We start from the raw sequence: 24,448 nt of genomic DNA on the forward strand, positions 1-24,448 counted from the left end.
AAACGACTACGTCTGTATTAACACATAGTTGACAGAGATATCGTTAATATTGTCGGCGACAAGAGCAATAACGTACAATACGGAGCAACACTTAATTAATTAATTGTTAATTAATGATGCATTGTAAATAATCACAGAACTTCCTTTCACCGGGTGAGTGTGTGGGGAGTTTCCAAGGTTGGTGGTACTGTGATGTTGTGCTTGTGGCACACTGCGTCTCGTAGATTGTAAATAAACCGGCGGGCGACCCCCATCCGTCGTCCCGTTTCAGTACTCAGCCGTCGCGTTTCCATTCGCAAATTCCAAATATGGTAGAGTGATATTAAACGGACCTTTTTTTCCCTCCGATTCACGTCAGTTCGTCGTGCCGTTGTTTGTGTTAATTTTCCCCCCGCGCCTCGCAATCGAACCGAAGTTCTGACAATTTTACGCGATCTTATATCAATTGATTGACAACGAAGTTAATTTTTTTTTGGAATTCAGTAACGATACACAGTCAACCCAATTATATAAAGCTGACCACTAAAGCTTCATATTAGCCATTTCTTAGAATTACGCCGGGACAACATTTAATAAGATAAATTCTTTTTGCATGAGTCACTAAGGTGAGAACACGTATAATATCTATTTTCAATCCTAACAATTGTTGGTGACTCAATAACTCTAATTAATTTTCGTATTTCTTAAAAAAGCTTTAAAACTATTACCTTTTTGGGGCGTGGAGCAATATTGTAAATGGTTTTTAATTTTATTTTATGGTTTACCTAATATTTTTTCAACTTAAATTATGATACTGTATTACCATTACCATGTAGTAATAGTCTGAGCAGGATTACATTTTTTTTATAAATAACTAGATCTATTAGTTATAACATACATGCCTTAGTTACACGCCCATTTTTGGATTCTGTCATTTCCAATGAATGTTAGTCATTGATAATATTTTAGAGGACATCTATTGGATATGCTTATTTTTTTCCATATAATGATTTAAGTTTGTTTATTTTTAGTTACATTCTTGGGACAATGTTACACTTGATTAAAACAATAAAAATTTATTAAATATTAGTATTATGTTTATTAAAGTTAAAATTAATAATTTTAGGTCTAATTTCTGGAATTAACCTAATGTTAAAGTACTTATTGCGACCATTTTGTTTACTAGCCTATAAAACCTATATAATTTTATAGTTTTAGTAGTTTATTAAAATGATGTTGAAAATTTTGTTTTAATTTTCAATCTAGAGTAAGTCTTATTTTACAATGTGGGGTTTTTAAATTGAGTTCAAATTATTTATATTATTTCAAGTTTTTAAATACTTAAGAAAAAATTAAGTATAATACATCCATTAAAGTTATATTTCTTAAATTCCTTCTTAACTATGATATTAGCCATCCTTCCACTATATCCCTTTTACCTGCACATACCAATTACCTTCTTGACATTCTAATTTGTATCCAACTATTTTTTCCCTTAACTTATTCTATCTGTTTTTTCTTATTCATTCATTTTTTTGCTGACTCCTTTATTTTTCTTATATAATATCAAAATCATCACAACTGATTCTTTCACTTTTTTGTATGATTAATGCTACTACTATACTTGACTCTAATTTTATAATATTATTTATGATCTATATAGTCCTAATATAATAAAAATTATACCACTTTATAATATAGAAATGAGCCTTTTTGCTGTATTAAAAAATTAATAATCCTGTATTAAAAATAGGATAAAAATTGTGAATTTTATTGTAATCAGCTACCGGATTTTTTTTTAATTATATGTATAATTTATATTATAATATAACATACATATTATGTATGGTAGAAATTGAATGAAACTCACTAATTATCTATGGTTTATATTATCTAGTATACATGCTATAATGTTATAAGTATATTTGTAAATAAACCTGAGTGCTATACAATTAGTCACCTGATATAGGTACCAGCCTCCCAATAATTGTAAGGTGAATGCACAATATAAAGGATTTATTTAGCGACCCTGTTAAAAACTAAGCCATTTAATGAAATTTGCTACCTGGTATTTTTAATATATGGGGAAAATAATAATTAACTGTCAATTAAGTATATAATGAATATTATCACTAATATGTTATTTTATAAAATACTGCTGCAAACTTATTATAATGAAAATAATAAATTGTGAGATTATTTTATTAGGAATTTTGAAGTATTTAAACGCTACATCTATTAATTTTGAACTAAACCTTTAATATAAAATAGTTAAATGTTTAATTTTTGAAATATCTTTAAAAATTCATAATTTATGATTATTGCTAAATTGTTAATATAAGAATAATTATTATTATTGAATCAAAGTTGAATGCATTTGTAAAGTTTAGTTAAATGTAAAATAAAATATATTTAATCTTGTGTCTGGTACCTATACAAGTTTTAGTAAATATTAAATGAAGTTTATTGTATTTAAGTAAATTTGTACTTCGTATTTGTGGAATTTTTTTACATTAACAATTTATTCATATAAAACATACTTGATAAATGCTTATCTTAACTATTTTAATTATACTTATATTAATTTTGTTTTTTCGCAGATGTCTTTTAAAGTAAGAAGTAGTAAATTTCGCCATGTTTATGGAACAGCTCTAAAACGAGAGTATTGTTATGATAATATTCGTGTATCTAAATCTTCGTGGGATTCTACATTTTGTACTGTAAACCCAAAGTTTCTTGCTTGTATTGTTGAATCAGCTGGTGGAGGAGCTTTTATAGTATTACCTCTTTCAAAGGTAAGTTCTTTATCTATATATGTATTTTTTTTTTTCTTAGTTTAAGTATTTTTATCATAATATTCAAATTAATTATAAATTTACGGTGGTACTCTTTCTATAGGAATTTTAAATTGTTTTATAAAATTACACTTAAGACGATTAGAGTTAAATAAACTTATACATTAAAAGAAAAGTCAACAAAAAGTATATTAATTAATTTTATATTAAGAAAAAAAAAAGCTGTATCTAACTCATATATTTGTCATGTTGTTTTGTGCCAAAAAATATTAACTTAGAATGTTCAATTGAAGAATTAAAATAAACTGAAATGTAAGAATTTTTTTATTAAATTTCTACATAAAATATAAATATTACATTAAAATTATTTCTTATTACATCTGGTTTTTAGATTATTTATGAATGTTCAAACCATGACAATCATATTTTATTTTTACTCTTAATACCCTAAGAAATAAATTGTAGACTAATGACAATGTTACAATTGTCATTGATTATCTAGAAAACTATTCAATAATGAGTGCAATAGAGAAAACACCATTTATGTCTTACCGTAAGTGAAATTATTTGAAAACAATTAGTAATACATATATGAGGACATAAACCATCGAAAAAATAGAATGAATTAGTTTGAACATGTTGTATAAAGTTGTAATCCAGATAATAATTATGAAGAAAAAAAGAAAAAAAATTAGTTGGAAGTAGTATAACGATAGCTAATTTATATGAGGTATATTGAAGATCTAGATTTATGGAAGCTAGAGTAATCAAACCCATATTGTTGGAAGAGAAAACAAAATAATTCAAGTATACTGGTTTTTCTAAGTAATAAATAAAAATAATAAACATATTTGCTGTAATAAGTATTTGATTTAGAATAAAATTGGAAGAAAGTTGTTGTATAATAAGTAAGCTATAATTCAATATAAGAGCTATTTTTAATGAAAATTAAATAATATTTATTATTTCAGGATTACTTAATTTTCCTGAATTTGTTTAATCAATGACTAAATTATTATTTATTATATTATTTCTGATAAACAGTAAAAATATAAAATATAAATATGGATTTATCTATAAATACTTTGTGGGCGTATTTTAGGGGGGCGAAGGGCAATCCCTCCCCTGAATCTGTATTTAAGGAATTGATAATATGTACATTAGATATACTAGATATACATTTCACATTTTTTTAATGTGGATCATTTTATAACAAAATCAAATTACGCGTGGTTATGAATACTAAATTAGGCTTTTTGTCAGGTCCATACTTAGTGAAAATTCAAATAAAACACAAGTGTAACTTTCAAAACACAGACAGGTGTTAAAAAAGAACTACACAAAAGTCGATTCTAAGTGGATCCAGCATAAGATTAAAAAAAAAAACAACCACAAATATTAAGGATTCACCTAATTTAAATGTTACTAAAATTTTAATTGTAAATTTTTTGACCCTAAATTAAAGAAAAAATTTTAGTCACCTCCCCCAGAAGTAAGTCTTAATATGTCCCTGATATCATATTCGTATAATTTATATCTAACCTAAAAAACATTTTACAAAAGTTTGACCGCTATTAATATGTTCCCGAACAATTTTATTTTACAAATAACTATTTATTTAATATGTATTATTTTTTAAATTGAAGTATACATTTGGAGGTAGGGTTGATATTTTAAATTATCTTCTGCTAGAAATTTGGTCAAAGTTGATACTAGTATAATCTAAAAAATATAAAAACCAATAGTTAATATTTGTAAATTTAATTTATAATTCTCATGTGTCCTGGAATATTGTAAATTATGTATAGGAAAATCATACCTATATCCAAATCATCTAAAAAAGATACTAATGATTCATGTACTTTTGGTACAATTTCTGATATTGACTGCTTGGATACATTGAATGTATGCATTAGAAAATAATAAGTTCTCTACTAAAAGACAAAAATCATAAAATAATTGCCAGGTGCACTTATACTAAAATATTGTTGCTGAAGTCTTATCGTCTCTTAATTCTGTGCTTCTTTTTATTTTTTTAATAATTTTGAATAATTATAAAAGCAGTTCATACTCATACGACTAAAAACTTCATAATCATAATTAGGGTTCGGAAATTATTGCTCTAAAAAACATAAAATTTATTGCATTATTGCAGTGAAAAAAAAATCAAAATTGTACTTAAAAATTGCATTATTTTTGCACGATAAATAATTTCTTTAAGTTCTCAAACTCGAAAGATCTCCGATTTAAGGAAAGCGAGTTGTGCTACCCTTGAAATGTCTTATCAAATAATATTTCCACCGCTATCATTACAATCGACAAGGCCCAAAATAACCATAAATTATATATTTATTATTATTATAATATTCTGACACGGCCCTTATCCTCCTATTGTTATTTTATTTCTTACATAAAAAAAAAAATTAAATCATGTGAATAATAATTATAAGTATCTAACATTGTATAATATAAAAGGAAATTTATATATAACGAAATTTTAATCAAATTAAAAAATGCCAAAAATTGTATAAAGTTATACTAAATTTTTTAGATTTTAATTTGTACTTGCATGGAATGTTAAAAGGAAAAGAGGCAGAGAAGTCCAAAAAAGAGATGTTTGAATATGATTGAGAATGGTATGAATTGGTGCGTGTATAGAGGATGTAGAAAATTAAGTGGAGGTTTTGGACAAGGGTGGCCGACCCCAAATAGTTGGGAGAAAGGCGAAGGAGAAGAAGTCGTACAGAATTTATAACATACTGGGCAATAAATTCGAACAATAGAAAAAAATGCAAATGCAACAACTTCCTAGGTCTAATCATACCTGTAAATTAATGAATCCAGCAAACATATAGGGTCTATATGTTTATATTATAGACGAACAAATAAAATGTTTGTTATTTCGATACACCCTTCAACAAATAATATTTCTTTAGATGTTTGTTAGGTATGGATGCAGCTTATACTGTACTATTTATAATTTTTTTTACTTTTTTATAAAATATTTTATTATAATAAGAAAATAAAAACATTGGTATGCAAACCATTAAACACTTCGCGCTACGCCTGCGTCAACTAATAATTGAGAGGTTTAAAATGTCTTATTATAGTCCTCGACGCAAACGATAATAAATCGGAGCGACATAGAACGTGTTATGCTTATTATAATTAGGGATGTCTTTCTTATGCTATATATACCCCAAAAGAACTTTCTCTTCAGAATATCTCTTGTGTTTTTAAAGATAATGAAATGTTGTTTATTTTTTAGAAAACTCATGTTGTGTTTTAGATAATAATTTTAATTTTAAAAATGAATATAAATAATTTAGTAAAAAAAGTCTAATTTGTTTTTTATTTGTAAAATTTAAAAATGGTCATTTTATAGGATTAATTTTCTGATATTATTTATTCAACAACTTAATTCCATAAACATCATTTTTTATATTGTATAGAAAATAGTATTATTTAGTTTCAATTGTTTTGTTAATGGATTAGGTCTATTACAAAATTTTTATAAAGATTACAACGATTTTTCTAGATTTTTTTTTTTGTCTATTACAAAGATTTTTCCACCATAAGTTATTCATGAAAATAATTTAATACCGATTTTAAAATTATTATAAATCATGAATTCTTGAAGTTTATTATTTAAGTACCTTAAATATGATCTATACAATGTAGAATCATTGGTAAAAATATTTTGTAGTAAATAACAATCAAAAAAAAAATAACTTAATACTAAAAGTATTTTGTTATTGTTAAAATTTTAGTTTTGACTCATTATATTTAAACTTTAATTTTAAAATTACGTAATTTTTTCACAGTATTAAAATAATTAGAATGTAGTAGATAGTAAGTATGAATTAAGAAGTTAATTTGGATAAATTCATTAAAGTTTAATACGTTGAAAAAATATATTTTTCTTCGACAATTCTGTGTAAATTACTTCTAATTGATATACAAATTATGAACTTAGGCTTTTAATTTGTTAGATTATTGTTTGTATAAAATTTAATTAGTATTAATAAGTGTTAAATTAATTAAATTTACTAACTGTAAATATTTTAATTATACATTTTCTTTTGGAGATAATTGCTAAAAGTCAAATCAAGGGAGACATCAGTCTAAGCTTTGTACTTCTTAGTACATTAAGTAGTACTATTTTTCATAATTACTATCAATAACTATTGATCTATTTATGATTTCTATGTTCAACAGTTGTGATAAAACTACGTTATTATCTATTAATATTTTAAATTTTGATTTGTTTATTTTTTCGCGCATAATACTTGACATAATTAGGGCAACCACATATAGTGACGTTCGTCTACAATAATTTATATATATTAACTATGTTCCTCATGATTTCTATATTTAAAGTTCTCCTTGGAGATTAAAATCATCAAAAATACATTTGACCGGATGTGCCGTGTGCATAATTCCAATTTTTCCTTGCGCTCAATTTGTTTAAATTATTTAATGATATTTTAATACATTTAGTATTGTAAGTATAATTCATTTTGTATTATTAACTATTTTAAATTCATTAAACAGTAAATTTTTCAATATGGATATTGTTTTTAGTTTAATTAAAAATGTACGAGTCTTATAAATTGGATAAATTAGCACCAACTGCTTGAAAAACCTCAGTTTCTTTTAATATATATTTAAAATTAATCATAATAGTATGGTATTATTTAGTATTTCATTGAGGCCATGTTAAGTATTTATGTTTGTTGAATATGACGTCATAATTAATATTCTTGGATAGTTCACGTATATAATATTGCCAAGATTCAAGAATACGGATAGAATAAAAACGAATCTCCAACCTCGATATTGACAAGCTGATTAGGGTTTTTTTTAACTTAATATTCGTTTTTTTGTTTACCATTGACGTATAAAATATGATTTAAAGTTTATCAACCAATACCATTAGCGAATTTTTGTTGAATTCGTTTAAAAAAATTGTTGATGTTTTATAAAAGTCTAAAATATAATTATTTCCTATAAAAAAAATTAAAGAAACATTTTATATTGGTATATGTTAATACTTGTAATATAGCTATAAGTGTAAAGTGTAAACAAATATTTTATACCAGCCAGTAATGTAAGTAATATATGGAGTTCCTGACTCATCATTAAGATATGTGTGACGTATGTTCACATAGAAGTACAATTGAACATTAATCTTACTATTTTCCTTATTGTTTTTTTTTTCACCTAAAGTATTTTCTTTACTTTATTAATACTTTAATAATTTAAATATATAAAGATAATTTCACTAATATAATACAATATTGTACCTATAATTAAGTCGCTTGAGTATTTTTAATTCTAAATTTAGGTAGGAAACTTATGTGTTCCAAAGAGTTTTGGCATTGTCATCTCTTTAAAGGTTGAATGGTTTTTATTTTTTGCCAAATTTATTTGAGAAATATATTATATAATATATATAATATATAGAATTATATTTTTATTAATAAATAACTATAGTATAGTTTTTGAATTAACAATTTTTTTCGTGACTGTTGTTAATGCAAAGTTTTAGTGAAATTTAAAGTTATTACGAGTGTTTATCGAGTATTAATATATGTGTATTAGAGCATTGCACGGTTTGTTTTTTTAAAGACCAGACCGAACTGTTACATTTTAACTTAAACTAAGACCAGACCGGGCAGATGAAATAAAGAAAAAATGAAACCAAACTGGACCGGACCGTATCATTTAGAACAGTGGTCTCAAATTTAAATTACCAATGGGCTATATATATACATCAAAGGTTCGCGGCCCAAATACCTTTTTTTTATACTATTTTAATATTGAATCTAAAATAAATAAATCAAAATAAATTAAGACAAAATGTATTGATTTTTTTTTAATAATAATAAAAATGTATTTTTATTTTTAAGCAACACTTGATACTTGACAACTCTTATTTTCTACCAGACTATCAAAATATAAAATATTTTATAAAACAAAAATAAATCAAAATTTTTGGAAATAATATTTAAGGGGGTGGCAATATTTTTACGGTGATTTAAAATAAAATCGATTTTTTTCACATTCTCAATGGAAATTATTTATGAATAAATAAAATTATGATCTTTTCCGTTAATTCACTATCACTACAATTATTGGTTTCCGTTAATTAACTATTGCTCAATAAATGTTATCTAATCTAAATACGAGTAATATGTGGATGTGGGTTATTATTATTATTATTTTACCTTTATATAAATATTTTCTAACTTTCATACCTAAAACAGTGGGGTACCTACTGCTAAACAGCTACTTGGTCGAGTATAGTGACGTAAATGTTACGGTCCTGAGAATTGAAACAATGCTGCAACACATAGCACACTTCATGCCCCAGAATCAAAATAATATGTGTGTGTGTGTGTGTGGGTTATTATTATTTTACCCTTATAAAAATATTTTCTATCTTTCATACCTAAAACTAAATAGTTTTTTGGTAGTGAATGGTTGGAAAAAACGAACAAAAAAGGTACAAAATTATATAAAAAGTAAATGTTTTACTATAAAATCATAAATATTATTTAGTAGCGTACAAAATTTTATTTGACATAGTATTTTATTGAGAGATATTGGTTTAATGTTGATTTGTATGGGGATGGGACATTCAAACCGAAAGATACTAAATTATTAAATGGCACCACTATTATCTTATAAAAGACAATTTTCTGTAACTTTATTTATATAATTATAACCCAGTTATCATTTTGGATTTGATATTAATTACAAATATTGTGTAATAGTATACTGAAATCGGGGAAAATTAATTGCGAGCGGGTTTTCAATGAATAGTTGGGGACATTTATTTTTTGTTTTACACTTCAGGGAAGAGGGGCGGTAAAATGTTGTTGCCCCTTGGCGGAGAAATCTTAAATACGGGATTGGACCTAATGTTAAGAGGATGCTATACTGAAAGTAAAACGTACACAACGTTCCATAGATGGCGTTGTATCGCCGCCGTTTCGGCAGTTCGTAACCGCGCCCATTGTCTACGTGACGAGATCTGCACGTCGTGATCGTTGGAAGAGGGACATAATTATCTCACTTAACAGTTGTATAGAACGTTTAGCGTCAGTCGATCGTTGCGTAAATATTGTCATTTATGTATTTCTTATGAATTCTATACATAAGCGGACATTTGGTTGAATTTTTTTTTGGGGGGGGGGGGGTGGGCTATAATAATTCAATGTAAAAACACCTCCAGGGACTTCACCATCACACCCCTTCTTATGCACAAGTAAAACTTATAACTATTAAAAATATAGATATGTTTAAATTGTATTAAAAAAACAGTCAATATCGTATATTTAAAAATAATAAATATTTTATTTGAATTACAAATATATATTTGTATCAGCAAAGATATTAAAAATATCATTGCTTTTTATATTTTTTGATATATCTTTTTCAATATATTGTATTGAAAGATCGATGAACCTATCTTGAACTAACGATGAGCCAAGTTTTTATTTTTTCGTTGCACTGAAATTTCTTTCGCAAGTAGTCAAACTAATTGGTATTGTTAATGCTATTGTAAATAGTTTTTTATTATTTCTTATTTTACGATTTTCAAAAAAACGAACAGATAATTATAAAAAGAACGAATAAAATTTCTAACAAAGTTTCGATTTGGGGGAGGGGCTAAGCCCCTCCAAGCCACCAGGTGTCCGCCTATGATTCTGTACTGTCTTCACTAGAATGTGGCGCGTTCGATCCTAGCGCAAGTTACAAACCATTTCTTAAATAAAGCTCCTGTTTAATTAAATAATATTTTCGTTACATAAAGCATCTTTTATAATACTATACAGTTTGAATTATATTTATAACTTTTTAAAGAACATGTAAAATAATAAATTTATTACGATTAAATACATTTTTGTATGTGAAAACCACACTACAACTACTATAATTTGTAATTAACGAAAATAAAGTTAAAAGTTCTGGAAAATTATACTTGAAGTCTGGGTGTGTATTGCTCACACTTCGAAAGGTGTACTAAAAACTGAACAAATATTAAATCAATTATATTTCTCAGTTTCATTAAACTTATCTCTTATGAATGATTCATGCTGTAATATTTTTAACTTTAAATCAATCCTATCCCAAACCTATTAACTTCGATGAAATAAAAAATATTAAATTTAAAGAAGCGTTCAATAAAATAAATATCTTATCACTGTAGATAAAACGTATAAATTTATATTTTTGAACAAATATTTAGTTGTTATAATAATAATATTTTTAATATATTTTTTAGCAAAAATTTATTTAAATGGGAAAGCAAAAAAATCAACTATAGAAAACATTAATTTAAGTTAAAATCCTACTAGCTTTAAAAATTAATTTAATAAAGATTCTTAGTACGTATTTATATACCTAATATTATGTATTATTATATTACATTATCTATATACATATAAAAATTAATTTCTGTCGGTCCTTTATGCATTCTTAAACGGCTGGACCGATTGCGACGAAATTTGGTACCTAGATATATTAGACCTATGGACAGAAGATAAGCTAAGTTAAAAAGTGATAGGCCCAACCCCGGGAAGTGCTCAGACATTTTGAGATTTTCGTTGGACATTTTTTTCAAAGATAGTTGCTATTACAATAATAATAATAATAATTAGTGGAAAAAATATTATTATCCTTGAATTTGTTATTATTATTTTTTATTATTTGTTTCCACGGCACGTGCGTCTATGACATTAAAAGTTTTTATGATTTTATTTTTTATTTTTTTATTGTGTAAATCTACAAAATCATCCATCAGCCGATAGTTTCGCAAAACAATTGCTAGATATGGGGAATGAGAAACTAGCGATCCATGGATCAATACAATGCATTACATTTCCATCATATTTCTGTAAAATAACAGAAACGACCAATGAGTTAATTGACAAAGTTTTCCAAAATCTACCACAAAATTACAGAATTCGTCAGTACCTCAATGCACGGGTTATATTGATAGCCAAAACCTATGATGTATATACAATCATTCTAAACGAAATTCGAAATAAGACAACGTAACCGGTCATTGATTCCGTAACGAATCCAGACAAAGTTGTCAAATATCCAACTGAATTCTTAAATTCACTTAATTTGCCAGGCAGCCACCACACGTTTTAACATTGAAATTTGGTGTGCCCATCATTCTTCTACAAAATATCAATCCACCACGACTCTGCAACGGTACCAGCCTTTCAGTGAAAAAGTTGATGAACAACATGATCGAAGCTCAAACGAATTTTAAACGGAAATTAATTAATAACATAATATAATATCATTTATAATTATGAATTTTCTCTCAGAAGCCAGCTGTACTCTCTTGTGTAATGAAAACTTGTAGTACTTTTAAATTTTAGTGTTGGATATTTTTAGTACAAATGCAACATAAATTGATTTTTTTTTTTTTTTTAATAAATTTTCTTTTTTTTTCAATTATAGTTAAAATTCTATAGGAAATATGAAAATAAAATTATGATAGAATTTGAAGAATTTATAAGAGCAATACTTTTTTCAGACTGGTCGTTTACCTGCTGATCAACCTGTAGTTGGTGGTCATAAAGGTCCTGTTTTAGACATTGCTTGGTGTCCACACAATGACAATGTGATTGCCAGCGGTTCTGAAGATTGCGTTGTAAAAGTTTGGCAAATTCCAGATGGTGGAATTTCACGGTATGTTAAATTTAAACTTTCTGCAATTGAATGGTTTTTATTTTTTGGTTAATTTTATAATTTGTTATTTTATTTTTCATAGGACATTGACCGAATCTGTAGTAGATTTAATATACCACCAAAGAAGAGTTGGTCTTGTTTTATGGCATCCAACAGCACGAAATATTTTGTTATCTGCTGGTAATTTTTATTTATTTTAAAGTTATTTCTTAAAATAATAAAACTTCCATAATATTGCTAAATTATAGTTATTAAAAAATAATTTAGTATATAAACTAGATGGCATCCTATGATGCCATACTAAATTATTATTTAAAAAAATGATATATCAGATGTAAATTATGAGCAAAGCTTAATATAATGCTCTACAATTGTCATGTTATTCAATACATTACATAACATTTGTGGTGATATATTTCCAGTTCTTTCATTATTTTATTTTTTAGACTGTACACTAAGGTAGGTTTTATTAAATAGATTTTCATATACCTGTCTACATAAAAATAAATCTACAATAATCAATATTTGTTCATTAAGAACATCTCTCAATGAAGCTTTCAAATTGACAACATCTTCTGTGTGCATAACTTTATATAATAATTAGTTTATATTTATCATTTATGTATTTGATGATATACCGGATATTTTAGTTTATCTACCCACCTTCAAAATTTTCATATTTCTGGGCATATTCCAACTTATTTTTATTAATTGATGTTAGGATAGGTTATTTAATATATACTAGGTATTGTTAATGCATAATGCATTTTATTTTACAAATTAAACAGGCCAAAATTACTTATCACAAATGTATTTATTGTGATTACATAACTATATGAATTAACTATAGAATATCCAACTTTGTTTTAGAAGAAATTTACCCACTAAATGTTATTAGCAATACTTCAATAACTTGAATGATTAAAAAGACAAATATCATATGTTTCATTTATGAATATTAAGTTGTACATGAGCTTCATAATTTCACACAGTGCTGGATTTAACTATTACGCCACTGTAAGCACAAAAAAAAAAAGTTTTCACCTCTTTAGATTTATAAATAAATAATTTTATTTTATATTTTGATAAGAATTTATATTATTTTCAAAACCATTAGATTATAATATAGTATTGAAATTATAAGAACTAAGTACATTGATAAAAGGTACATGTCATTGATATTATTCTTAAATATTACTAGCTATAATTATGAAATAAAACTATACTATAGAATATACATTGCCCATATATTATATTATATTGTATAATGGTACAAAAAAAAGATATATTTTAAAGTGTGTGCCAATAAAAAGAAAAACTATGCTATGAAATCATACATTTTTTTAAAAACGTTAAAGATATTAATTTACACATTCAAAGACTTTCAGTGTAATTCTAAGCTAAAAAATCATTAATTACATCATCAAAATCAATTTTTTTAACCTATCCTGTCTCTATTACTAATAAACTCAATGAGTTCAATCTATTCTCTTCCGTATTGTACCCTAAATAGTCCTTGATGCGTTTTAATGTAGAAAATGATAGCGCAGCAGAACAGTTAGTAATTACTATGCATAATAACACACATAATGCTATGCCAACATAAGAAAAAATTATTTCCAAATTACGATACCAAATTAATATTAATAATTCAATGATCCTAAAATTATTTTTATTTTTAACCACATTATTTTGATAAGACTGAAAATAAAAATATTCAAAAGAAAAAGATTTTTTTCAATCATTGTTATAAAATTGTTGATGTTCATTACCTTTTATTGTAATTTCTTCTGATAAAAGTTTATTTAAAGTAACTTATGACAAAAAGTTATTCCTAATTCTTAATCTTTTATTGATAAAATCAAAAACTATTTTGATTTTGTTTGAATATATAGGTATGTATAATATGATATGTAAAAAATAAATTAAAATATTCATAGTTATAATATACATAACATAGCTAAAATCTTTAGAAATATCTGTGTTGATAAATTGTTAAAGATCACTGGTTGTTGTTTAATCCAAATTCCTGAAATCAATTTAAATTATGTATTACATCATACATTTATAATGTGGTATGTTTTGAAAAATGTTCTTTTTTCATTTTCATTATTCCATTAATTTAAATTTTTGATTAAAATATATTCCTGCTTAAATGTTATGTTTTAAAACTAACAATCCATCTTTTAAATTACACAAAAGTTATACCTTCATAATTTTCATATTTTTGTGTTAACATCTAAGCTCAATTTTAATTGTACAATACCTTCTTCACTGGTTTAATATATATTTTTATATTGTTGTTCAATATTATTTTTCTATTGTTTGTGTATATTTTGGGACTATTTGTTGGTAGCACAACTCTGCTATACCAATTTTATATTTTAATCTATATGTTATTAGGATCTGATAATCAAGTTGTAATATGGAATGTTGGTGTTGGTGAACCACTTATCCATATTGATTGTCATCCTGATATAGTATTCAGTGCATCCTGGAATTTTGATGGATCACAATTATTAACAACATGTAAAGATAAAAAGCTTAGACTAATTAATCCTAGGAGTGGAGAAGTTGAACAGGTATGTAATTTAAATATTAGTAACTGAACATAATTATCTATATTCATTAATGTTGTAGGAAGTAATATGTCATGAAGGAAGTAAAGCATCAAGAGGTATATTTTTAAAAGGTGGCCTAATTTTTACAACTGGCTTTAGTAAACTTTCTGAAAGACAGTATTCATTGCGGTCTCCTGAAAAACTAGATGATCCTATTGTTATGGTTGAATTAGACACTAGCAATGGAGTTATGTTTCCTCTGTATGATCCGGATACAAGTATGATTTACTTGTGTGGCAAGGTAAAGATATTATTATATATAACATTTACATATATTAAATCCAACTGCAATATATTTTTAGGGTGATAGTGTTATTCGATATTTTGAGATTACCGGAGAACATCCATTTGTTCATTACATTAATACGTTCCAAACTCCAGACCCTCAACGAGGAATTGGTATGATGCCAAAACGTGGTTGCGATGTATCCATTTGTGAAATATCAAAATTTTATCGTTTAAATAATTCAGGACTTTGTCAAGTTATCAGTATGACTGTCCCACGAAAGGTAAATATTTATTATTTTAATTTATTATAAATAATAATTTCAATATTTTATTATATTTTAGTCAGAATTATTCCAAGAAGATTTATATCCAGATACTATTGGAGATATTCCTTCAATAGATGCTGAAGACTGGTTCAATGGCCAAGATGCTGAACCAATACTAATATCATTAAAGGACTATCATCAGCCAACACGATTACCAACTGCTTCTGAAATGAAAGTAGCAAAAAAGCCAAATATTTTAGATAAACCATCAACTAATAAATCTACCAAATCAAGTCCTAATAATCTTACAACACCAGTGGCTAAACCACAATTTATACAGCCACAGCAATCAATTCCAGTAAGTAAAAATTATATAATTTATATGAAAACTAAAAGTACAAATACATTTTTTTTTCATAAAAAGGATTTGCTTATAAATGAGCAATTATAAATACTGTATCTAAAATTAATTACTTTTCTAATTTCTATAATTTTTTAGGATGATATTGTGAAGGAATTTAAAGAGGAAATTCGAAAGTTAAAAGCTATGATTGTAAAACATGAAAACCGTATTAGAACTTTAGAAGCTCGAGCTGCCGAGGATGTTACAGACTCAGTTAAAGATAATGGAGATTCTCTTATTATTACCAATAACGATCAAAATGATGTAGATACCAAAGATGTGGATATAAATGATGACGACTAAATTGTTTGGTACTATGATTATTAAAATCAATTTTAAGAGACTTTGAGATAAATTAGTTTTGATTAATTTATATTGACTAAATTTATGACAACCTACAATATTAAATAGCAAAATAACATGCTCAAAGTGGTTTCAATTCTACTTTTCTCTAGTCTTCAGTGTGTGTGTTTTTTAATTTTTATTATCAATATAATATATTAAGTTATGTTCCTCTATTCCCTCGATTTGTATTCGTCATTTAATTTTGTACGAATTATATTATTAATTCTATTTACTTAGCACTCTTTATTTGCTACACAATTTTTTTTTTCATTTCATTTTGAATACTTATACTCAAGAAAAATGTTAATAAAATACTGCTTTTTTTGGTTGAGTAAATAATTTGTTTAATACAAATATTTAATTAATTAATTGATTAATTAAATAGCTCAATCAAAAACTTCTTAATATGAGCTTCCAATATAAATTAAATTATCCCATGAATCTCTAGTCCTTTAACAAGCATTACAATAATTTGTTAATGTAACAAGAACTATTAGTAGGAACATTTTGTTATTGTAAATTATTTATTTATGCCTTGTCTTTGGAGTTATATAAAAGGTGTTTCATGAAAAGATTATGTTTTTTGATAGAACTAATAATGATCTTTGTAATTTTTACTATAGAGATTAAGTTAACTATACATTTTATAACATGTTGAATTTAAAAAATAAAAATTACAAGTTAATTATGTAAGAGAGGATTTGTATGAAATAAATACTGAAAAATTATTGTATTCAATATAAGATACGATTGGTTTATCAACATTTTTTTATTATGTCTTTTTAATTAAATTTATATATATTTTAAACAACGAACATTGATTATTTGCTTTTGCTCATAAAATATATCTTAACATTAAGATTGTAATACAATTATTATTTTAGTTTTTAATGCTGTTGGTTAAAATAATTATCAAAACATATTTTTTATGGATTCTCCATGTTTAACTAATTTTTATTTTAACCATATTATTTTTTTTTTTAAAGAAATAAACTATTTTAATTTATTTAGTAAAATACCCATTTATAAAAATTAAACATGACTATTTAAATTTTTATGGATATCATTATTTAATTATTATTTGTACTAGAATATTATAAAATAACTAACTACAAAAATATTAATATTTAATTTAAATACTCCTGTTTTTTTTTTAAATTTTGTATTGTCTATCCTATAATGCATTTAATACTTTTAATTTTTAATTATATTATTATAACTAATGACATCCTGATTTAAAAATAACTTATGTTTTTGTGAAGATATTGTAAATTATAGTGCATTATATACAATGAAAGATTAAATAAATTACACTTGTTATTTAAAGCATTTAATATAAAAAGTATGTTACATTATCAATAATTTTTTTACATAACGTTCAAAGGGTGTATTTAATGAAAAAAAATGTAAAAGATAATATGTAACTAAAAACCGTTCTTTTTTTTTTTTTACTTAAATAAAATAACCTTACACAGGGTGCATATGCGAATTTTAATATTAATCTTTATACAAAAACTCAAGTGCCAATATTTTAATAATTTAATTTTCAATACTGTTAATCAGTTTTGTTTAATTTAAAAATCAATGTTTTATAAGGAGGCTCAATTTATTCTGTAGTCCTCAATTATAATAATATAATAAAAATAAGTAAATTAATAATTTACTTAGTAACATAATTTTTTTAATAATATTACGTCACATAATTGTGTTAAGATAAATTCAGAACTAATTTGCTACAAATAAAATTATAGCTTCTGTCATTTATCATTCTTTAAATTCATGTGTAAATATATTATACTTTTTAATACATTTGTTATCTATTTTTATACATTTTGTGTAATATTTTTGTCATTAAATGTATTATTCTTATTACTATTAGTTATGAATATAATATGCTACATTATTATGTAAGAGTACGTTCAAATAAGGATGCTGTGCTATTTTATAGTTAAAATATTTAAACCATTATTTTTTCCCTTATGTTTTACATATTATCAATAGATGGCATTTTAAATATCTTACTGTAGAAATAATTTATTTTGTATTCTTTTAAATATATACTTGTGTGTGCGTGTGTGTGAGAAAGAATGTATACATAACATATATATATATATATATATATATATATATAATAATAATTGTAGTTTAAAAAATAATATGTGTGCAATCAGATATTAAATCAGTGTGACTGTATTCAACTTTATGAAAACATAAATTGTAAAAAAGTTTGTATTTTCATCATTTATTTGTATTGTATTGGTTTTTTAATATACAAATATGTTCAGTGATTTGCCATTTACCCACAATAATGTGTCTGATTGATATATGACAAAGAGTTATAATTTATTTTTTCACCTTTCATTTAGATATCTTTTTGGTATCGATCAATTTTGTATTATAGAGATCATAGAGCTACATTATAAAATTTACTTGACACCACATTTTACATATTTGTTTCTTTTCAAATATTGTTTTTATGATTTTTATGTTTTACAATGTTTTTGATATAGAACTAGGGATAGGAATTTAAACTCGTTTTGGTTAATCAAATCTTTCAACTCAGTTAGTTTAAAAAGTTATCATATAGAGTATAATGATATTAATATGTGTAGTTGTTATCAACAATGGACGATAGTCGTGTACCAGTTTAATTAGCGAGGTTAATCATTACCGGTTCGTGAATTGAATTTTTATACGTGGTTTAACTGAATCGCCGATTCTTGAAATACTGATTCAACTCCCACAGTTAAAAAGAGTCAATTTTTTGAGTTACTACAGGCTATATAAATATAATGTGCAGTAGGAACAAATAATAAAAAAAAATAAATACGATTAAATACGTCAGTATTATGCCCCTCAAAACACTAATAACCAGGGCTTGTAAGTTCATGCATTCGCATGTTTTCTTTGCTACATCGAAAAATATGCTAAATGAGATAAAAATCCGTTTCATAACAATGGTAATAAAAATCTAAAGTTTAATAAAGCATGTTTTTGCATATGTAGTATGTATTGGCACATTTGGCATATAGTTGATTTTTTTTTTTAGTTTTTTGAGCGCATTTTATGTAAATTCAGCGAAATCGTTTTTGTGGAAGTCAAAAACAAATTGGATCAATAAATGTTTGAATTCATTCTTATTTACTTTTCCAAACTTATTCATAAAATCTTAGTATTTTATCAATATTTTTATTTTTTAATGACATTAAATTTTAAAAGTTAAAAGCAGTACCACGAAAACAATATTATAGCGCACCACTACCACTTTCTTCCTATTGACGTGTCCATTGCAATCTATCTATTTTCGCCGCAACGTGTATTCTATAATAAGTTTTAATAAAATGTAACCGAAGAAAAAATATAACTTTTAAAAATATGAATGAATAATTTTTATTATTTTAAAAAATCCTTATACGTTTTTTTTCGTGCATAGTTAAGAATTTTTAATGCATATTTCATCAAATGTTAGTGCATTATTGTATGCTTATTTAAGTGTTTTTTAGTGCATGAACTTTCGAGCTCTGCTAATAACACATAACCAGGTCTCGGAAGTTGTAGCACTAAAAATGTTACTTTTTAGCTCTTAAACTCTAAAATATGTGCTATAAAAGGCTCGAAAAATCAAAAAATATGCATTTAACTTGAAAAAATTATAAATTTATTGGGAAAAAATGTAATTTTAGAAATTTTTGAGCTCATAGACACAGTCTGGACTGGCTGAATTATAAAATGATAAATTACTTAAATATATTTGTAAAATTGTGTATATTAAATTATTTAATATGTATATATTTTACCTAGGAAATTATCCCGGATTATTAAAATATTTGATAAACTAATGCAATGATATAATAAGGGAATAACAATAACATCACTAACTCAGTGGCGCATTTAATATATACACGCACCATGGCAAAATAATTTTTCCGCCCTTCCCCTTTACCAAAAAAAAAAAAAATACATATAAATATAAATAAATTCAAAATTAAGGAATAAAAAAATTAATTTTATGAAATAGATTATAAATCAGTTGTTTTGCGAAATTGTATTAGATAATTTTATAGTAATATATAAATCCTAAAGTTAACCAAATTTTTTTTTTTTCAAAGTGAAAATTCGTTTCTTAAAAAAATTATATATATATTAAATACAGAAAACGGATTCAACACTTGTTATATGCACAATGATTCACAATACATGGTTTTTTTATTAGATTAAATATATTATATTCATTATTAATTATATATAATAAAATAATCGATAGCTTTTAATTTTTTTCTTGACTTTTGAGAAGAAAAATGTTTTATAATATCCTTAAAATTAATAGTTTTCGTTAAATCAGCTTCAATATTGAGGATTTTTAAATAATTAAATTGATTTTCTCCCGTTGTCAATCTTAAATAAGTTTTGATCCTTTTTAATGTAGAAAATTATTTTTCCGTTGAACAATTACTTGAAGGAGTACATACATACATAGTAGTATCCTTAGAAGTTCTAAGGATTATTGATAAGTTAGAGGAATATCAATATAAGGATATACTTCAACTAAACTATTTTCTTTTATAAATGCTAACATACATTTAAGGTACAATTTTACTTCTTTTGTAGACTTTTTAAATGTGCCCTAAAGTGAATACCGCGTTCTGTGTACCCGAGTCTTTATAATAAACATTGAACGAAAATATTATATCTTATCGAATAATAAATGTAATATATCTATTTTGCTTTTTCAAAATAGATGCTCAACAATATTTTTTAAAATACTTAACAATACCAAAAAAGGTGTGAAAATTAAAAAAAAATTCATGAATACATGAATAATAAAAGTTAGAATATTTTGCCGCTCCCAAAAATTTTCCGCTTGGTGCATTTGCCCCTTTTGCTTCCCCCTTAAATGCGCCACTCCACTAACTATTAATACATCAAAATTGTCGATGAAAACACAAATAATATTAGATGAGGTCTATTTATTTCCAATAATTCAAATATTTTTAAAAATACAATTATTATCAACAAAATGTGATTATTTCCTGTAATAAGTGAAAATATACGGGAAAATAACACTATAAACTCTAAATTAGCAAAATAGCAATAAAACCCGTAATTAAGCAAAAAATAGCAAAATTAAATTTTGTGTATGATATCCGAATATTTCAAACATATTTGTATCTTACTTTGGATGTTCTAGGATGAACCAAGAAAAATATCCATTGGCTAGAACTTCCGAGCCCTGCACATAACCGTTTTCATCGTCATAAATAAATACATCGGGCAAAACTAAGGATGGTATTAATTTCTGTTAGTTTGATTTGATACATGACGGTTATCGTTTCTTATAGTAATGTATGCGTTTTTGTCATAGACATATAAAGATATCTTTATGTCTATGGTTTTCGGTAAAAACCGACGAATTTATTTAAAGCATTTATTTTTAACAATTACTCATAGGTCCATGTCGAATGTTTTTTAGCATTTTTCCTTTATTAAAACGGCACTTACCGTAGAAACTGCTATATGATGTGTTGAAGTTATGGCAGTTGGAAAAAATTACCAACAATTTTTAAAAATTTAAATAATTCGTAATTCTTAATTTCAATCTAAACAGACGTTACGTGTGTAATTTTGTAATCATAAAATCCATAATATATAATACGACCACCAGTGTTAAGACCTATCTAAATTATCTAGTATCTCTTATTGATTGTATTGTGAGTGTTATCACCATTGAATTTTATATGATAATTCTGAAGTCAGTAACGTGACCGGCAACCAAACGTTTACAATACTTTCGATGCTATGTTGATTCAGTTCGTTGGATTCACATGTCTTCATTTTCCCTTTCGCCTTTTACTGTACTGCTGACTGTAGTGTCCACGTTGGCCTGGCCCGTGTACCTGCTAGTACTTTCATGCTACGTGCATGTGGTAGCAATTAGTAAAAATTTGGATTAATCTGGTTCATTAACTCTTAGAGAATTAAAACTCTAACTACAAAAAGAAATACGTATAGCTTTTCCGGTTATAATTCATTCGCATGTTGACATCCAGATTTTAAGTGATGGACGACGAAATAATAGATGTGATCACTGAATGTAGTTTCGATTATTTGGAATCCTTGTATGAACCGTGGAACAAAATCAATTCAACGTAAGCAACTAATCGTATGATTGTATGAATAGGTTAGTTAAGAAAGTATTTATTCATCCTTAGGTCGTATAATCCAATTAGTCCTCAATGGTTGATCCAACTGGCAGATGATTGGAATTCTGAACATGTAAGTGTTCGTGTAAAACTATGGTTTTAAATGTTCAATATCTATTTATATCTTACATATTGTAGAGTGTCTGTAAAAATGATTCAAGAAGATTAAAAAAACGTTTATCTGAAGATGTTTGTGACGAATCAAAATATCGTGAAATTCTTAATAAATACAAAGAAAATGATGTATTTATACTACCAAATGGTGAAGAAATAGTTAGAGTTCGAAATGATTCTAGCTCAGAATCAGAAATTGATATAATGGATGGAGAATCAAACAATATTATTGATGAATGGCAATCTGTTGTATCGCATGGTTTTACAAGGGATATTGACAATTTACCAGCACCTACACAAGAAAGAAATCTAGATATTAATATAATTACAGCAGATGAAAGGTATTATCATCCAAACTTATTTGGTAAAAGAGATGACAAGAAATATTTAAAAGTTAGTATTGCTAGGATTAGATATTTTATCTACTAAGAAATTATTTTTGGTTTTAAAATCAATAATTTATTTATAGATTAGAAATATTATATTAGAATTATGGAAAGCAAATAAACCATCTTATGTATCAAAAACAATTGCCAAACAAAAGTTAAAGAAAAGTGGTACAGCTAAAGAAATAGGACAAATTCATACATATCTTGAAAATAGGGGATATATAAATTTTGGCTGTGGTAAATTTTTTATAATATTTTATAAATTTTATAGTTAAGTATGTTTATTTTTCAGATGAATGTAAGTACCTTAAAAATGGTAAAAAAGAACTTATTAAAGCTAGAATATTGAAAACGCAATATAATTTAAAACACCCTCTTTTACAAAGAAAAAATAAATCTTTTAAAAAAGTAAGTATTTTATTAACTAATATTAATTTTTTTTTTTTATATCATAACTTATATTTGTTTATTCATTGTGAAAAAAAATTCAATTGATTAATTTTAAATATTATAAGTGTATAAATGTATAAAATATTAATCTTAGGATGACATTTTATTCCTATAATTGTACTGTTAATATATTGAGTAGAATTGAAATTCAACTGATATTGGATATTTGTTCAGTATTGTGCTATTTTGTCTTATATTATTTTGACTATACCATAACTTATTTATATGTTTCAGATCAAAGCAATGGGTGGTTATACAATATGCCATGAAAAAGCTACACCTCAAAGGGAACATAACTACTCAGTGCCTAAACAAAAAAAATCCTTTAATAAAATATTGTATTAATATTTTCTATAAAAAGTATTCTGGCTGTGAATGGGTTAATTTTGGTAATTATTCTATAGACAAATATGTAAAACTTATTTTTGTTTGGTAGACATTTTTTAATTAATTACCATAGAAAATAAAAACTCAATGATTTTTTTATAATTGAGAATCATTGTGATCAACTTATGTGCATATACAAATTATATGATATATCAGGCTTCTCTGAAATTTTAAATTTTAGTGTTTTTTAAAACATAATCATATGATTTATTATTAAAATTATTGACATAAACAGTAACTGAAATTTGATGTATTAAGTTGGTTTTATTAAAGCTTTATGTTCATCATTCTTTTAATTTCTTTAAAAGCTTGCTTTAAACATTATAATACAATTTATCACACCATTGCACACAAATTATGTAAATTAACATGTTTATATATTTGAGTGTTTCTAAATGTTTTTTTAGGATTCAAAACATTTTGTTAAATACTATAAGACGTATAATGTGCAAGGTGGTATGATTTTATGATAAATATAATAATATAAAAGCCTATATTTTTATTTAAAATAAATTTTTTACTCTATTAGAGAATCCAATATTTTGGAATAGATA

At 25.1% G+C, this 24,448-nt stretch overlaps 2 protein-coding genes across 2 annotated transcripts; both read left to right on the forward strand.

Annotated features, from left to right (window-relative positions):
• Positions 1-250: 250 nt before the first annotated feature.
• On the forward strand, positions 251-16,470 carry LOC112687699 (coronin-1C). Its single transcript, XM_025560568.1, has 9 exons — positions 251-605; positions 2,580-2,774; positions 12,337-12,491; positions 12,574-12,671; positions 14,895-15,073; positions 15,132-15,353; positions 15,415-15,621; positions 15,683-15,964; positions 16,106-16,470. Exons 2-9 carry the CDS (start codon positions 2,580-2,582, stop codon positions 16,310-16,312), a joined length of 1,545 nt encoding a protein of 514 aa, XP_025416353.1. The 5' UTR covers positions 251-605; the 3' UTR covers positions 16,313-16,470.
• A 5,683-nt stretch (positions 16,471-22,153) lies between these two features.
• On the forward strand, positions 22,154-24,046 carry LOC112687666. The gene is made up of 6 exons (XM_025560514.1): positions 22,154-22,500; positions 22,564-22,627; positions 22,693-23,061; positions 23,138-23,294; positions 23,350-23,465; positions 23,742-24,046. The coding sequence occupies exons 1-6, from the start codon at positions 22,412-22,414 to the stop codon at positions 23,850-23,852; spliced, it is 906 nt and encodes a 301-aa protein (XP_025416299.1). The 5' UTR covers positions 22,154-22,411; the 3' UTR covers positions 23,853-24,046.
• The last annotated feature ends 402 nt before the right edge of the window (positions 24,047-24,448 follow it).

The sequence above is a fragment of the Sipha flava genome, unplaced genomic scaffold (genome assembly GCF_003268045.1).
Source record: "Sipha flava isolate LNK unplaced genomic scaffold, YSA_version1 35a_pilon_pilon, whole genome shotgun sequence".
Taxonomy (NCBI): Eukaryota; Metazoa; Arthropoda; class Insecta; order Hemiptera; family Aphididae; genus Sipha; species Sipha flava.

Coding starts and splice junctions, on each gene's coding strand:
- LOC112687666 (XM_025560514.1), top strand. CDS start 22,412: ATGGACGACGAAATAATAGATGTGATCACTGAATGTAGTTTCGATTAT. Junction 22,628..22,692: donor ATGATTGGAATTCTGAACAT/GTAAGTGTTCGT, acceptor TACATATTGTAG/AGTGTCTGTAAAAATGATTC. Junction 23,295..23,349: donor ATATATAAATTTTGGCTGTG/GTAAATTTTTTA, acceptor TTTATTTTTCAG/ATGAATGTAAGTACCTTAAA.
- LOC112687699 (XM_025560568.1), top strand. CDS start 2,580: ATGTCTTTTAAAGTAAGAAGTAGTAAATTTCGCCATGTTTATGGAACA. Junction 15,354..15,414: donor TGATTTACTTGTGTGGCAAG/GTAAAGATATTA, acceptor ATATATTTTTAG/GGTGATAGTGTTATTCGATA. Junction 15,965..16,105: donor AGCCACAGCAATCAATTCCA/GTAAGTAAAAAT, acceptor ATAATTTTTTAG/GATGATATTGTGAAGGAATT.